The following is an 18,282-nucleotide window of genomic DNA, read 5'->3' on the forward strand; positions in this document are numbered from 1 at the left end:
AATAAATTAGAGATCGAACGTGGTCGTTATAATATGATACTACGCGAAAATAGAAAATGTAAGTTTTTGCAACGGACACGCTATAAAAAATGAGTGTCACTTTGTACTTGTTTGTCCTCTGTATAGAGAAATTAGAAAGGAATATTTAAAACTATATTTTCAAAGGTGGCCAGCATTAAATAAATTTGACATTCTAATGAAGTCGGCTAATACAAAAGACATTATAAACTGTGCTTAATATATTTTTAATGCTAATGAAATGCGTAAAAATATATCTGTTATAATTTTTAATAATATCACATACAATAAAGCATTTTTATTTCTTTCGGTTTAAATCTTCCAAATTTAATGTAGCTAGTTTTATAACGTTAAAAGTTAAGAAACTATTTTAAAATGCGCAAGTTATTATCATTTATCAATAGGTGCCAATAAGTGTCATTTTACACCATATGTGGGCTATCTACTAATCCGTTATCAAAACAGATGCCGCAAACTGTGAATGACCCTTGACACTTGGATACCCGGTCTGATTAGCGAGTTTTTTTTGTACATGCAAATTCTTTCAACTCCTTATATTTCAACACACAACAAATTATCACTTGTGAAGAAATTCGTATAATTTCCGTGATTAAAAAACACTTTATTTCCAACGCCAAATAAAGTCCGGTATACTTACCAATATAATGAATAAAACAAAGCAACTACTATAGACAACTTTGATGCATAAACGGGTTATATATTTCTCAATAATTCTGGACCTTATATAATATATATTTGGACGCCACCTAAGTTTACAACACCTTCATTACTCATTGGTTACACTTTTAGCTGCAAACAGAGAGTTCAGAGAAAAATAAAATTTTCTTAAACGGATTATTCCTACGTGCTTATTGGCGATAAGTACATGTATCTATTAATTGTTATGTCCCCCTTCGAAGAAGAGGGGGAATATTGGCTGCTTTGCTCATGTCGGTCTGTCGGTCAGTCCACCAGGTGGTTGTCAGACGATAACTCAAGAACACTTGGGCCTAGGATCATGAAACTTCATAGGTACATTGATCATGACTCGCAGATGACCCCTAATGATTTTGAGGTCACTAGGTCAAAGGTCAAGGTCACGGAGACCAGAAAAAGTAAAATGGTTTTTGAATGATAACTCAAGAACGCATAGGCCTAGGATCATGAAACTTCACTGGAAGATTGATCATGACTTGCAGATGACCCCTATTTATTTTGAGGTCACTAGGTCAAAGGTCAAGGTCACGGTGACCCGAAATAGTAAAATGGTTTCCGGATGATAACTCAAGAACGCATAAGCCTAGGATCATGAAACTTCATGGGTAGATTGATCATGACTCGCAGATGACCCCTAATGATTTTCAGGTCACTAGGTCAAAGGTCAAGGTCACGGTGACCCGAAATAGTAAAATGGTTTTCGGATGATAACTCAAGAACGCATACGCCTAGGATCATGAAACTTCGTAGGTAGATTGATCATGACTTGCAGATGACCCCTATCGATTTTGAGGTCACAAGGTCAAAGGTCAAGGTCACGGTGACCCGAAATAGTAAAATGATTTTCCGATGATAACTCAAGAACGCTTTTGCCTAGGATCATGACACTTCATAGGTACATTGATCGTGACCCGCAGATGACCCCTATTGATTTTCAGGTCACTAGGTCAAAGGTCAAGGTCACAGTGACAAAAATCGTATTCACACAATGGCTGCCACTACAACGGACAGCCCATATGGGGGGCATGCATGTTTTACTAACAGCCCTTGTTGTTATTTAAATCAATTATTTTGTAATCTTAAATGCATTTGATTGCTTGTATAGTTTGAAAGTCATTCTGATTTGTAAGTCAAAAGTTTTTCAAAATCTCATTTTTTCAAAAGGCAATTTCTTTTCTTGGTACTTTTTACTAAACTGACAAAAACAGATCTATTTAGCAGCAAGTTTTTGGCACTCATTTACTGTAGTTAATTAAAATAGTGCAAATATGCCCTTAAGGCATTGCTTGTCTTCATATCAGTGATAAGCCTATTTTTGCAGACGAGAGAAGGTGTGAAACCAGCGGGTTTTTTCCATCTTTAACTAGTACCGGGGGAACGGTACATCAATAAACTTTCTCAACACTAATTTTTGATGACATTAAAAAAAACGTAACTGTATTGAGTTTAATGCTCATATAACTTAAGACGTGTGTGTAAAATACTATAGTTAATTACAGCGTTTTTTCCTTCTTTTTCTAGTACCAGAGGAACGGTACCTTTCCCAAAGCCTACCGGAGGCTTCCCAATTTTAGCACCGGACCTTTCCCAATCTCGATATCTACCGTTCCGAACGATTTTAGGTGCCGTTCTCAATCGCCAGTGCCTTTAATTTTTGCTGAAAATATCTTTTGAAATCGTTGAGCCTTTCATTTTAGGCCATTTATTTTCGCCGGAAATTGGTGCGTAGAAAGTAATCAAAACTTTTCAAAGGGGCGCAACTTTAACTGCTGTCTAAAATGTGACTGGATTACATAACCGCGATGAGTGATCGATTTTTCCTGTGAAAGAATTCCATCGTAAAGACCAATCTACCGTACATCAATAAACTTTCCCAACACTAATTTGTGTTTACATTATAAAAAAAATTTAACCGAATTGAGTTCAATGCGCATATTACTTAAGATCTATGTATAGTTTTTTAAGTGTCAAATCTGGACAGAAACTATTTGGATACGGATATAAACAAATAAAAGTTTAACATAAAATTAAAAATAATGAGACATGGGTGTAAAATAGTATAGTTATTTACAACATATACATAAGCATTTGATGGCAGATTATCTTAATATCTTACTGTGAAACCATTACTAGAGTTGCGACACCTTAAGGGTTTCGCGGCATGGAATGAGTGGGGATTAAAAAACGTGGGTACGAACATTTTGGGTAAGAAAACTGTGGGAATGAAAATTTGGGTACGACACAAAAATGTGTGTACACAAATTTTGGTTACGAAAAAAATGTGGGTACGAAAGTTTTGGGTTCGAAAAAATTATTCCACAACAAATTGGGTAGGAAAAAAAATTTGGTAAGAAAAATATGTGTACGAAAAAAAATGTGGGTACGAAAATTTTGGGTACGAACAATTTATGCCAAAAATAATTAAGGTACGAAAAACTATTTGGCTACGAAAAAAAGGGTACAAATAAAAATTTGGGTACGAAAAAATTTGGGTACGAAAAAAATGGGTACATTAAAAAAAATTGGGTACGAAAAAAATGGGTACGAAAAAAATTGGGAAGGAAAAACATTTGGGTGTGAACAAATTGAGTACGAAAAAAAATTTGGTTACGAAAACAATTGGGTACAAAAAAATAGGGTACGAAAAAAATGGGTACGAAAAAAATTTTGGTAAAAAAACATTTGGGTACGAAAAATGGGTACGAAAAAAATTTGGGTATGAACACATTTGGGTACGAAAAACATTTGGGTTCGAAAAAAATGGTTACGAAAAAAAAATTGGGGTACGAAAAATTTTGGGTACGAAAAAAATTTGGGTACGAAAAAAATGGGTACAAAAAAAATCAAGTACGAAAAAAATATGGGTACGAAAAAATATTTAAAATCAAATTTGCATTGTCTTGCGCGTGAATTGTCTCCTGGGGTGAATTGTCTTGGGGTTGCTATTAACGCTACATGTACTTCCGGCCAAGCCACGTGTTTATAGCGATTGCGCAATAAAAAACACTTCTTTTGCGTCATTTTATCAAAAACTAGAGTTTTCCCAGGAATGACGAATATGCCATCGTGTAGATCGCGTTCTTGTCCATTAACATGTCAAATTTTAGCAAACGTGTTGGGCCAGTTTTAAAGACTCCCAAATCGCGGCTATAACCAGGAGCTTAACGAATTTTAGTCGCCATTATCATTCGTTCAATGAACGTCATCAATTGATGACGTCCAATACATCACTCATTCCATATTAATCGTCAGGAATTAATTTTCATAAATTTCGTCAGTCCACCGATCGGCGAATTTAAGATCCTAACGAACAATCATGGTCTATGTTTGAACAAAAACAAACACTAAGTTGAACAATATTTAAAAACTTTACCGTAGACATGAGGCATTAAATTCCAACATAATCCATGCACACATTCACTGCTGTTTCGTAATCAAGATTAATCCGGTTTTGACACAAAGGGATGTAGATTACACAAGGTACTTAACTGACACGTTACACTTCTTTAAAACGCGTGTGCAGTACAGCTGTATCGAATGCGTTGACTTCGTTTATGTAGAATGGTAATGAATTAGCGCTAATTGTTTATAACTTTATTACCCATTGGGTGCATTGTGTTTTTCAGGGGTGTTGCATATTAGCCATCACGCAGCGAATGCCGATGAAAGACAATAACCAAATGAAAAGATGACGACGTGTGATCATCATGCTTATTTATCACAAATTAATAAAGAATATTTTAATTGCTGTTTGTTGTTTGCGTTTAACCACACTTATTACTATTTTATATGTATCAATTTATTTATTTTTAAATAATTGATTTATATACCGGTAGTTTACTTTTTAAGAACAAACACACACATAGAGTTTATAATTTTAATGTTGATATCAGAATAAAAAAAGCATTTTATTTGAAAAAAAAACACTTAACAATCTGCAACCTCTTTCATATAACACAAACAGATTTAAAACGGTATTGACAGCATTTTAATAAAAATAGAATAAGACTAATTGGCAATTGGCTTCGTTGTTACAAACACTCGTTAACGGTTATTCGATCCCACTTGTCCGCTAATCATAACAATGAACGTGTGAATGGCATACATTAAGAGGGTCCATTACTGTCCCTTGATAACAAAAGACTAGTTAATTGGCATGTGACAAACAGGCCCCACCTCCTGCAGTGATTCTCAAGTGTGTACCCGCATTCGTACCACGATTTTTCGCAACTGCGATTGATCGCTAATATGTATTACACACAAATCAGATATTGACTGACGCATTTTTTAAAAATTCAAAATCAGAAATCGGCGAATTTAAGTGCTGACGAAATCGTCATTTTTATAAAAATCACGAAATTTTGTGCTGTCGAGAATAAATGGTTTCACAGTATTTGATGATTTGAAAAAAAATCAAAACAAAATATAAGACTTACTTTTGAAAATAGTTGTTAAAGCATTCCACTCTAAAAACTCATTTTGGTTATGTGTTCTATTCTCACTGTCTATTGTTAAAAGATTTAAAATGGGTACAAGTTCCATTGTTTTTGTTTTGTTTTGTTTTTAAGTTTTTAATTTAAATCACATGAAACATTGCAGGGCTTGTAAGACTTTTAAGGGCTAAAACAAAATTATTATTTTTTTGTATGCAACCTCAGTGCTTATGCCTATCACTGGAAGATATTTTTTCCATTGACAGGAACATTCCTACTGAAGTGGCAATAACACAATTTTCACATGACATGATAGTCAAAATATCATCACTAGTAGTAGTTTTTCTGTTAAAACCGAGAGCTTAAAATTAGGGATGTCAACAAATATCCGAATATTCGGTCCCGGACCGAATATTCGGATACTATTTTCCGAATCGAATATTCGGAAGAAAAAAATAAAAAAAATCAAGTAATTTCAAAGACTTTGTATTCGTGAAATTTGCTTCAAACATTGTACAAAAAGTCGTTCCTCGTGTCATAATGTTTAGTCCGGATAATTCGTCGCTATGGTGATGACAGTATACCGGTCATAAATCCCGCTAATTGCCTAACAAAGACAGTCACTTTGTGTCAAAATTATGATAGGTTCTAATCGCATCGGCAATCAAAACACCGACCTGCACTTGATCCAATGACTCGAATTACATTTAAAATTATCAAAGATTAAATGAGTAAAGGAAAAGCCGACTTGGTGTAAAAAAACAAATAAGACCGTATGGCAATTAAAACACCGACCCGTCTTGATCTAATAACTCGAATTACATTTAACATGATAAAAGATTAAATAAGTAAAGGAAGTGCCGACTTGGTGTGAAAAACAAAAAAGATCGTACGGTTATAATCACGTTGTCCAATCAAAAAAGCTTTTAGAAAATAATTTACTCAACCTCTAACCGAGCAAGAGAATTCTGACGAACTTCAGAGATATTTGCTTGTGAAAATGGAGCCAACCGCTAAACCTCTTGACTGGTGGAAACGTCACGAGAGCGAATTTCCAAAAGTCGCGTATGTTGCTAGGAGTGTTCTATATGTACCTGCAACTTCTATGCCATCTGAGCGCATATTCTCAACCACTGGATTGCTCATCAATAAACTAAGAAATAGACTCGCCAGTGATCTGGTCGACGCAATCGTGTTTTTAAATAAGAACAATGTTCATGTGCCCAGTGACGCCGATCCGAGTGACTTTTAAATGTGGCAACGGTGTTTTGTTTGCATGTGTTCGCTATGTAAATAATACGTTTAAGTTCAGTTCAAATTATTTATAGATCTAACTGTTTTGTCATGTAATTATTTTGTCGTCATGTAAATATTATGTTTCTCGTTCTATTGTTGATGTACAATATTAAAGCACGTGTTCGCTATGTAAATACTATCTTTAAGTTTAGCTTAAATTATTTATAGATCTAACTGTTTTGTTATGTAATTGTTTTGTCGTCATGTAAATATTATGTTTCTCGTTCTATTGTTGATTTACAATATTAAAAGTTTAAAAACAGTTTTCGTCATTCAATTTTAACAATTAGCGACGGCAATGCTGTGTCAATATTTAGTCACTTCCGGGGAACTTCCGGTAAAAACGAAAGTAGAATTCATGGAGTAATGGTACGGTAAACATAGTTGATTTTTTTCTAACAGATGTTGACCGAATATTCGTTCGGAAGGATGACCGAATATCCGAATACCAATATCGGTATTCGTTGCCATCCCTACTTAAAATGCTTTGTGATGCAGAATATAGCCCCTAATGATCAGTGTTGGCATATTGACCGGTCAATTGAGTATTGACCAGGCCGGCGGTCAATACCCGGTTAAAACCGGTCAATACTGGTCATTACTGGTCAATACTGGTCGATTGAAAATTGTAGAATTTAATCATCACAACAGAAGACTTTAAGCTATTCTATAGCAAATCAATCATAATTCTGTTATTGATAAACTTTTTTTGCGCTTTTTATTGTAAAAATCTTTAAAGCTGTAAAAAATTACTTCTTTATCATTTATGGAAACGGCTTAGAATGCATAAGGACTAAGGCAATATCTTTATCTCAGTGTATCACATCTGTTCAGGGCTTTTTTCCTTCTTTGGGACCCGCTGAAACGGCCCTTTCCCCTTGGATTTTTTAATTTTAATTTTTTTTTATTTTTTTTTAACTTTAAATACATTCAGGTACAAGTTAACCTGATCCAGTGTAGAAAATATAACATATTGCATTATTAAATTATCTGTTGCCTTGAATTTGTTTTAAAAACAGCAAAATATGTTAAATTGATTATTTAAGACTTTTTTTATTTTCCCCAAAATCAGGCGTTTCGAGTGTTTTTTTCCCCAAAATCCGGCATTTCGCGCGATTTTTTTTCCCCTCAAAAAGGAACAGGCCCTTTCCCCAAAATCAGATAAAAAAAACACCTGCTGTTACTAAAGTATTATTACTATTGTAGTAACCATAGTATTTCACTGTTCTATTGTTAGATCTATTTGATAAGCAGATGGACATACAGAACTGTTGTGTTTTCTAGGGTCATAAATCTGGCCCCTAAGCCTTAATTGGTAATAAAATGCATGCAGTGTTATGTCTCTGATATTGACAATGAAGCAAATCTGCCCTTAGGCTATTTCATTTCACTCACACAAAAGGAGATAACTTGCCATAATTTAATTGTTACTTCTAACTTGTCTCCTTTCTGTATTAAGAGGGTTTTTTTTCCTTCCATATTTAAAAGTTCAATTGTGTCTTGTTCTGAGAAAACTGGGCTTAATTCATGTGCGTAAAGTGTTGTCCGCACAGGCTTATCAGGTACGACACTTTCCGCTTTAAGGATATTTTAAGTTTCAAGGAAGTCCCTCCTTACCGAAAATCAAATTTAGGCGGAAAGTGTCGTCCCTGATTAGCCTGTGCGGACTGCACAGGCTACTCTGTGTTGAAACTTTATGCACATGTATTATGCCCAGTTTTATCAGAACATGACACAATTGGTCTTCAAATGAATAAGCAATCAAAGTTCTTGATTTTTCCAACAAATAATGTTTTCCAAATGTGGGTCTACTCTAGACTCTTTTGTTCAATTATTTTTTTCTTTTAATAATTATTTCTTATGTTTTTATTTTTATATCAATTGAAAGTAAAATATTGTTTCACTATTTTGTTTATAAAGTACTTAAAGAAATCTGAGTAAGAATACATGGCAGGAAAGGTACGTGTCAAAAAGGTGCCATTTAAGGGCCTTTTATCAGTTTTGGGTGCCCCAACCTGTATAGGTGAAAAGACTGGGGAACTGTGAGGAACAACTAATACACAGTAATTGACAGGTTCTTGTTGAATTAAGCACAGAATTATGTGAACAGTCATAATTCATTAGAATTGAAAAAAAGTTCAATCAACTAGAAAAATCCAATTGACCAACTTACACTAATTTGCACAATTTTGAGAGATTGGCCTACAAATTGCATGAACAGGTATAAAATAGTGGGTATTTATAGCTTAAGACATTATTAACAACATGTCTGTTAAATTTATATTATCAATATTGTTTAATTTAGCATGGAATATTCATCAAAATTGGGGGTAAAGTTCAATCAACCAGTATTGACCAGTAATGACCACTTCGGGTGTATTGACAGGGGTCGGTTTTAAAGAGTAAAAACCGCCGGTTAAAAGCAGGGGCAGTCTATTGGTTCCAACCCTGCTAATGATAGATAACATGCATTTTAAAGGTTCCCAATGCATCAATTTTGCGAATCAAATTTTTTCCAATTCATTGATTTCGCGACTCGTTTTTTTCCCAATTTGAAGATTTCACGACTCGAAAAATTCCCAATTGTAGGGGTACAGGTACCTTTCCCCTTTGCGGAAAAAAAATGCTGTAATTACAGCATATACATTAGCATTTTATGGCAGATGATCTTAACATCATATTTGATGATTTGAAAAAAAATGAAAACAAAATATAAGACTAACCTTTGAAAATAGTCAGGGCCCTCGTTTGGCCGTTTTTACCGACGAATATCGGCGGCTTATAACCCCCATGAAAAAAGTATACTTTTTTCCCCTTTTTCAGCTAAAAATTCCCCATCCAAAAAAGACAAAACTTTTTTTTATTTTTTTTTATAGCTATGTTGCCAGCTGGTATGGTGCTACTAACCTTTGATTAAATGTATATTTTTGTAAATCACTTTAAAATATAGCAATTTTAGGTGTTGAATGGTTGGTGAAAAGATCTTCTTAAATTCCCCTTTTCGCCCAAAACAACGCGAAATTCCCCCTCATGAGGGCTGTGGGTGTCTTCCCCTAGCGGCAAGGGAGGGCCCTGATAGTTGTTAAAGCAATCTACTCTAAAAACTCATTTTGGTTATGTGTGGCTATTCTCACTGTCTATTGTTGAAAGATTTCAAACCAGTCTAAGTTCCATTGTTGTTGTTTTTGTTTTGTTTTTTAATTTTTTAATTTTACTCACTTAAAACATTGCAGGGCTTGCGAGACTTAAGGGCTTAAACAAAATTATTAATATTATTTTCTTTGCAACCTCAGTGATTATAGAAGATATATTTTTCCATTGACAGGCACATTCCTACTGAAGTAGCAATAACACAATTTTCACATGACATGATATGTCATGATTGTCAAAATATAATCACCAGTAGTTTTTCTGTGAAAACCTAGAGCTTTATAATGCTTTGTGATGCAGAATATAGCCCCTAATGATAGATAAAATGCATTTTAAAGATTCACATTTCATCAATTTTGCGACTCAAATTTTTCCCAATTCATTGATTCCGCGACTCGTTTTTTTCCAATTTGAAGATTTCACGACTCAAAAAATTCCCAATTGTAGAGGTACAGGTACCTTTCTCCTTTGGGGAAAAAAAACGCTGGAAACTGACAGCTGATCTCATCAGTTTTCTGCTTAATTAGACACAAACACACTCAATTGAAAAGTTATTTTACATTATTGATTTTTATGCCCCCCCCCCCCCGGTAGTGTGGAATATAGCAGTTGAACTGTCTGTCCATCTATCTGTCTGTTGGTCCGAAAACTTTAACATTGCCCATAACTTTTGCAATATTGAAGATAGCAACTTGATATTTTGCATTCATGTGTATTTCATGGAGCTGCACATTTTGGGTGGTGAAAGGTCAAGGCCATCCTCAAGGTCAAAGGTCAAATATATGGCTTCAAAGCGCAGTAGGGGGCATTGTGTTTCTGACAAACACATCTCTTGTTATTTTCTGTTTAGTTATTATTATGATATGATTTGTTTGCAACAGAAAAAGCTTTAATTGAAAGTAACAAAATACATGTATAACAGCAAAAAAGAGCATTTTTTTACATGTAGCTTAGAGGTAAATTTTGTCAACACGGACCTATAATAAAGAATGTTTTCATTGTGTTTTTCATGTTTTAAAACGCATCAATAAATGTTTAAATCATGTGAATGCTCTTTATGTTTAATGACGACACATTTAAATAGACTCTGTATTGTCCTACTTACCTGTCTTTTTGTAAATCAAATTTCCCATTATCCAGATGATAAACTCCCAAAATAGACACTAAATTTATATACATGTATATTGTTTTCCAGGGTTACATGCAATGAAGAAAAGAAATCAAGAAGACATTCAGTGATTGGACTTTTTCCTGAATTGTCAATTTTGGTATGACTGAATTGAATAAGAACTTTTGTATGGTACCTTGCTGAATACTTTTGCTATAAACTTATTTAACATTTTCAAACAAGTTTTGTCAGAAACAAAATGCCTTTTTCCTGTAACATGTTTAAAAACACATGAGTGGCTGTTTTGCTGGTAATGGCCCCCATTCGAAGAAAACATCATATAGCACTCACACTTTACGCCTGTGAGAAGTTTAACTCCAGCCAGTCAGTGATTTCAATTGTAGAAGAATCCTGCAATTTGATGCAAGCAAGTTGCAATTTTCTCATTTTTGACTCCTGCACAAAATAAGCCTTGCATCATTTTGACACATTTGTTTTCCACAATCCAACTTAAAAAAAGGACCAGAAATGATAATTTATGGAAATAATAAAGCTTTTGTGAAAATGTTTTATTCATTATTATGATACAAGAAAGCTATTGCAAAACCATATACATTCACCTAGGAACATTTCATGCTACTTCAGTATTTTCACCATGATCATTTTTTTTTAACCCCTCATTCTTTTGAGACCTTGGGCATTTTGACTCCTGGTTTTCAAAATCTGCTGAAATCCCTGAGCCTTTACCTTGAAATGTATGTCAACCACCATAAGACATGTTGCATGTAGCACTCGTCTCCCTTTCTCAACAGTCAAGGTCATACTTAGTGGTCAAGAGTAAAAATAACTTGGCACAAATGTTAGCCATCCTATGGCATTGTCTTGTTTGTTACACAAGTCTCCTCACCTTAAAGATCAAGGTCACACTAAGAGATTAAATGTCATAGTTGACCATAACAATGTTTGTTTCCTACATAAGTGAACAAAAATAGACCTTCAAAAAGTTAAAACTCAATAAAAGAAGAGCTTGTCAAAACTGACTCTGAAGTTTAACATCACCGGCAAACCAGTCCATTGACATTAGCGTTAGCCCTGAGTTGTTTTTATATTTATAAATTTATAATTACTCTTTGGTTTATTTGATAATTATATCACATGTATTCTGGTATTTCAGCGTAAAAGAAAGCGCAAGATTGAAGATGACTGTGTTAGTTTGCAGAGTTTTGAATCTGGCACCAGTCAACAGGTTTGTGCACAGTTAACGTTAGTGATTTGCATACATGTTTCAGTTTCAAAATCTATTGCTCTGTTCATTTAAGATCCATTATGTTGCCGTTGCATATGTTTGATTGTATTATTACACTTAAACATGGGTTCATGAAAAAAAACATCCTCCCAGTCACAAAATTAAAGGGGGTATACTGGAATCACCATGGAAAGTCTGTCAGTCTGTTTGTCCTTAGACAGACTTGTCAGCAGGCATTCTACTGCAATTTTCAATGAAAAGCATTCAAACTTGCCGGCATTGTTCCTTATAATATTGATTTGTGCAATTGCCATTTTTGTCATCCTTCATCAACAATCAAAAAAGTTTAGCCCCTTTTAATGTGGCTGGCATCTTCTGATTCCAAGATGCATATATCAATACGCCAGTCTGCTCCTTCTTTGGCTTGTTTGTTTGTCTGTCTGTATGAAATTAACCCTAAATGACACGTTTCATCTGTATCTCTTGCTACTTAGCTTTGATGGATGTTAGCTATGAGTGTATTTTTTCCTCTATATTAGCATTGTTGTTGTTTTGTTTTTATGCCCCGGTAGGGTGGCTATTATAGCATTTGAACTGTCTGTCCGTCATTCCGTCTGAAAACTTTAACATTTGCCATAACTTTTGCAATATTGTAAACGGACGACTGATATCCCAGTGATCGGGGGGCAAATGTCAAAGTCGATTGAATATGTAAATAGTAATCAGACTATAAACACATGCATTTGCATATTGAAGATAGCATCTTGATATTTGGCATGCATACATGTATGTATCTCATGGAGCTACACATTTTGAGTGGTGAAAGGTCATCGTTCAAGGTCAAGAGTAAAAAATGCAATCCAAGGGAAGTAATAAGCTTTAACAGGGAGAAAATTTCTAAACCTGCCAAATGATATATTGAAATTTTATTTTAAAGCGGCGCAATAGGGGCCATTGTGTTTCTGACAAACACATCTGTTGTTGTTTTCAAATTTGGGCTTAAATGGGGCCAACTTTCTAATTATACCCCCACAAACGAAGTTTAGGGGGGTATATAGGAGTGAGCTTGTCTGTCAGACTGTCGGTCTGTTAGTCGGTTCGTATTAAGTGTCCCCTCTCTATTTCAAGTAGTTTTCATCCGATCTTCACCAAACTTAATTGGTCAGAAGTTGTATCTACATGTCTAGGCCAAGTTCGAACATGGGCCTTGTAGGGTCAAAAACTAGGTCACGGGTTCACTTAGTGCGTTTTAAACATTCAGCATGTTGTCCGCTCTCTATTTCAAGTAGTTTTCATCCGATCTTCACCAAACTTGGTCAGAAGTTGTATCTAGATGATCTTAAGGCCAAGTTTGAACATGGGCCTTGCCGGGTCAAAAACTAGGTCACGGGGTCACTTAGTGCGTTTTAAACATTCAGCATGTTGTCCGCTCTCTAATTCAAGTAGTTTTCATCCAATCTTCACCAAACTTGGTCAGAAGTTGTATCTAGATGATGTGTAGGCCAAGTTCGAACATGGGCCTTGCTGGGTCAAAAACTAGGTCACAGGGTCAATTGGTACATTTTACACATTGAGCATGGTGTCCGCTCTCTATTTCAAGTAGTTTAAATCCGATTTTCACCACACTGGGTCAAAAGTTGTAACTAGATGATGTGTAGGTCAAGTTCGAACATGGGCCATGCCGGGTCAAAAACTCGGTCAAGGGGTCACTTAGTGTGTTTTAAACCTCACCATGTTGTCCGCTCTCTAATTCAAGTAGTTTTTATCCAATCTTCAACAAAATTGGTCAGAAGTTGTATCTTGCTAATGTCTAGAGCAAGTTTGAATATGGGTCATGCCGGGTCAAAAACAAGGTCACGGGGTCACTTAGGGTGTTTTAAACATCACAATGTTGTCCGCTCTCTAATTCAAGTAGTTTTCATCTGATCTTCACCAAACTTTGTCAGAAGTTGTATCTAGATGATCTTAAGGCCAAGTTCGAACATGGGCCTTGCCGGGTCAAAAACTAAGTCACGGGGTCACTTAGTGCGTTTTAAACATTCAGCATGTTGTCCGCTCTCTAATTCAAGTAGTTAAATCCGATCTTCACCAAACTTGGTCAGAAGTTGTATCTAGATGATCTTAAGGCCAAGTTCGAACATGGGCCTTGCCGGGTAAAAAACTAGGTCACGGGGTCACTTAGTACGTTTTACACATTGAGCATGGTGTCCGCTCTCTATTTCAAGTACTTTAAATCCGATCTTCACCACACTTGGTCAGAAGTTGTAACTAGATGATGTGTAGGTCAAGTTCGAACATGGGCCATTCTGGGTCAAAAACTCGGTCACGGGGTCACTTAGTGTGTTTTAAACCTCACCATGTTGTCCGCTCACTAATTCAAGTAGTTTTTATCCAATCTTCACCAAAATTGGTCAGAAGTTGTATCTTGCTAATGTCTAGGGCAAGTTTGAATATGGGTCATGCCGGGTCAAAAACAAGGTCACGGGGTCACTTAGGGTGTTTTAAACATCACAATGTTGTCCGCTCTCTAATTCAAGTAGTTTTAATCCAATCTTCACCAAACTTGGTCAGAAGTTGTATCTAGATGATGTCTAGGTCAAGTTTGAATATGAGTCATGCCGGGTCAAAAAATAGGTCACGGGGTATCTTAGTGCATTTTAAACTTCACCATGTTGTCCGCTCTCTAATTCAAGTAATTTCCCTCCAATCCTCACCAAACTTGGTCACAAGGTTTCTAAATGATCTCTAGGACAAGTTTGAACATGGGCCATTCTGGGCCTAAAACTAGGTCACGGGGTCACTTAGTGCGTTTTTTAACATTCAGCATGGTGTCCGCTCTCTAATTCAAGTAGTTTACATTTGATCTTCACTAAACTTGATCAGAAGTTTTATGGAGATGATCTTAAGGCCAAGTTAGAACATGGGCCTTTCTGGGTCAAAAACTAGGTCAAGGGGTCACTTAGTGCGTTTTAAAAATTGAGCATGGTGTCCGCTGTTTTTTGTGAAGACGACATGCAAAATATTATGTGTCAATGCGGCATGTGGGGGTATTCGTCACGTCTGTGACAAAGCTCTAGTTTCATTTACAATCTCAAAATGTATATATTATACCTAAAAGACTGTCTAAAATTCCCAATTTATTGTTTCAAAACAAAAAGAAAGTTGAAATAAAGTTTAATATTTAGTTGATTTCCCTATCCATCTCTATTAGTTGAAGCTTTGGAAATATTAGATAAACAAGACCCATTTGCTATAACTGTTCTCTCCCTTTGTATACTAAATTGTCAATGGTAAATGGATATCCACAAGAAATGTCAGTCTGTAAATAGGCTGGAAAGTTTTGAATATGATCATTACACTTTCATTTAGGAAATAAAAACAAAGTTTTTTTGTTAGTTCGGAATGTTTTGCTCTAAATTGCGAAATAATATGCACATTTTACTTTGGGAAAGGGTTCAGCTATTAGGCACTTGAAAGCAGTAGAGAAAGAAATGCATTCTCAATCTGATTTTCTAGCCATTTTTCCCAATATGAAGTAACAGTGTTTGTTTTTTTTGCTTAATATTTTTCAACCTGTGTCTTTTGGATTGGGAAAAATATAGAAAAACCCTGAAATCAATAAGAATGAAACATAATTAATATTATTATAAATATCAGATTTCCAACTGTTTATTATTCCCCTATAGGTGAAACCCGAAGGGACTTATGGTTTGCGCTCTGTGTGTCCGTCAGTATGTCAGTCAGTCAGTCAGTCAGTCAGTCAGTCAGTCAGTCAGTCTGTCACACTTTTCTGGATCCTGCGATAACTTTAAAAGTTCATATTTATTCATGAAACTTGAAACATGGACAGATGGCAATATGAAGATTATGCACGCCATTTCATTGTGTTCCTACGACAAGGATTCTGGTTGCTATGGCAACAAATAAACTAGAAATATTGCTGAAAATAGTGGATCCTGCGATGACTATAAAAGTTCTTCATATTTTTTCATGAAACTCCAAACAATGTTAGATGACAATATGGAGATTATGCCCGTCATTTCATTTTGTTCCTAAGTCAAGAATTCTTGTTGCAATGGCAACAAATTAACTACAAATATTGCTGAAAATGGTGGATCCTGTGTAGGTAGGGGACTTATATTGCTTGACAATAGTCTTATAAGTCATGTTTTACTGAATTTTTAGCTTGGCTGTTTTCGGAGAAAACCAGAGGTATTGTCATAGCCAGCTCGTCGTGTCGTGTCTGCCGTCCGCTAAAACCTTGACATTTTGTCAAGGTTTTGAACATGGGCTCTTAAATCAAAGTGCTTCAACCTACAACTTTGAAACTTCATATGTAGCTGCACCTTGATGAGTTCTACATGCCACACCCATTTTTGGGTAACTAGGTCAAAGGTCAAGGTCACTGTGACCTCTGAAAAAATAAAATAAATTCTGACAAGCTTTCATCTATTCAAAACTGCACCCGCAGCCGAGTGTGGCACCCCTTATGCAGTGCTCTTGTTTTATTTATATTATAAAGTGCTGCTGAAGTGTCATTTTGCAATCAAGAAACTGTTTAGTTAATTTCATTTCAAGTTCAATAATCTATAGATTATAACACACTTTAAACATAGCCTTTTTCTAGGCTATGAGTTTTATATACTAAGGAATTTTTTTTCGGGGGAGCATATAGTCGCCGCTTCGTCTGTCCGTGTGTCCGTCCGTCCATGCACAATTTTTGTCCAGGCTATTTCTCAGCAACTAATGACCGGAGTTAAATTAAACTTTATGGAAATCTTCACTACCAAGAGGAGATGTGCATATAATCAGCGGGTTCTGGTCGGATGATTTTTCACAGAGTTATGACCCTTCGAAATTTTCCATTAACTGAACATATAGTGCAATTCTTGTCCGGGCTATTTCTCAGCAACTAATGACCGGAATTCAATGAAACTTTATGGGAAGCTTCACTACCAACAGGAGATGTGCATATTATCAGCGGGTTCTGGTCGGATGATTTTTCACAGAGTTATGACCCTTTGAAATTTTTCATTAACTGTACATATAGTGCAATTCTTGTCCGGGCTATTTCTCAGCAACTTACATGTATGACCGGAATTCAATGAAACTTTATTGGAAGCTTCACCAAAAGGTGATGTGCATATTATCAGCGGGTTCTCTTGGAATGATTTTTCACAGAGTTATGGCCCTTTGAAATTTTCCATTGTACATATAGTGCAATTCTTGTCCGAGCTTTTTCTCAGCAACTTATTACGGGAATTCAATGAAACTTTATGGGAAGCTTCACTACCAACAGGAGATGTGCATATTATCAGCAGGTTATGGTCGGATGATTTTTTTACAGTGTTATGGCCCTTTAAAATTTTCTATAAACTGTAAATAAAGTGCAATTCTTGTCCGGACTATTTCTCCCTAACTTCTAACTGGAATTCAATGAAACTTTATGGGAATCTTAACTACATGGAGGAGATGCACATGTTATTAGTGGGTTCTGGTTAGATGATTTATTAAGAGAGTTATGGCCCTTTGAAATTTTTAAGTTGCTAAACCATCCATCGTATTATTTTGTCCAAAGTTATGCCCCTAAAGACGTTTCCTTTTATCTGATTATATAGTGCAACATTGTGACCAAAAAAAACTTTGGGGAGCGTAACCCGTCTCTGACGGTTTCTTGTTTTAAATTAAATATCATATGGAGAAAACATTAACCATTTAAACAAATATAAAGTGCAATTAAACTTTACATTCATTGCTTGAATCGACAGTAAAGTTATACTTATTTAAGCTCATGTACAATGTAGATGATTCAAGAAAAAAACATTGTTTATGTACTTTGTTCATTTGACTTATGAAATAATCTTTATTTCTTTATTTTTAATTTTGGTGGTGTGTGATGTGGGGGGGGGGGTCATTGTGAATTTTTTTGATAACTTTACATTTCTAAGATTTGAAATAAGTACAATGTAACATTGAAACATGTGATGTAATCTTCCTGATTGAAAAGAATATCAATAATGTTTTGATTGTTTCGCATTTTTTAATTACATTTTTGGATCAAATTAATCAATTTCGCAAGAAGCGTGGAGGGGCGTTTTCAGAACACATGTTAGTCCACGTGAAATTTTACTAATCAGGAAAACCACATGACAGGCAATTTTGAAAAAAATACACTTCATTAATATCTTGCCATTTATAGAACGACTAACAAAATATGAAACCAAAGCATGATTTTCTTATTTCTGGAAAATATCTTCATTATATAATTAAGTGTTGGTGTATAATTACCGGACTAAAATAGCCAAGTATCTTGA

General features: G+C 35.2%; 1 protein-coding gene across 1 annotated transcript in view; it reads left to right on the plus strand.

Annotated features, from left to right (window-relative positions):
* The window catches only part of LOC127880511 (rho guanine nucleotide exchange factor 3-like), a 61,605-nt gene that overhangs the window by 9,453 nt on the left and 33,870 nt on the right, over window positions 1-18,282 (plus strand). Inside the window, exons 2-3 of the mRNA XM_052427819.1 lie at window positions 10,810-10,882; window positions 11,897-11,968. Coding sequence (XP_052283779.1) covers window positions 10,810-10,882; window positions 11,897-11,968 — 145 coding nt within the window. The remainder of the gene's footprint in view (window positions 1-10,809; window positions 10,883-11,896; window positions 11,969-18,282) is intronic.

This window comes from Dreissena polymorpha, chromosome 5 (assembly GCF_020536995.1).
Source record: "Dreissena polymorpha isolate Duluth1 chromosome 5, UMN_Dpol_1.0, whole genome shotgun sequence".
Taxonomy (NCBI): domain Eukaryota; kingdom Metazoa; phylum Mollusca; class Bivalvia; order Myida; family Dreissenidae; genus Dreissena; species Dreissena polymorpha.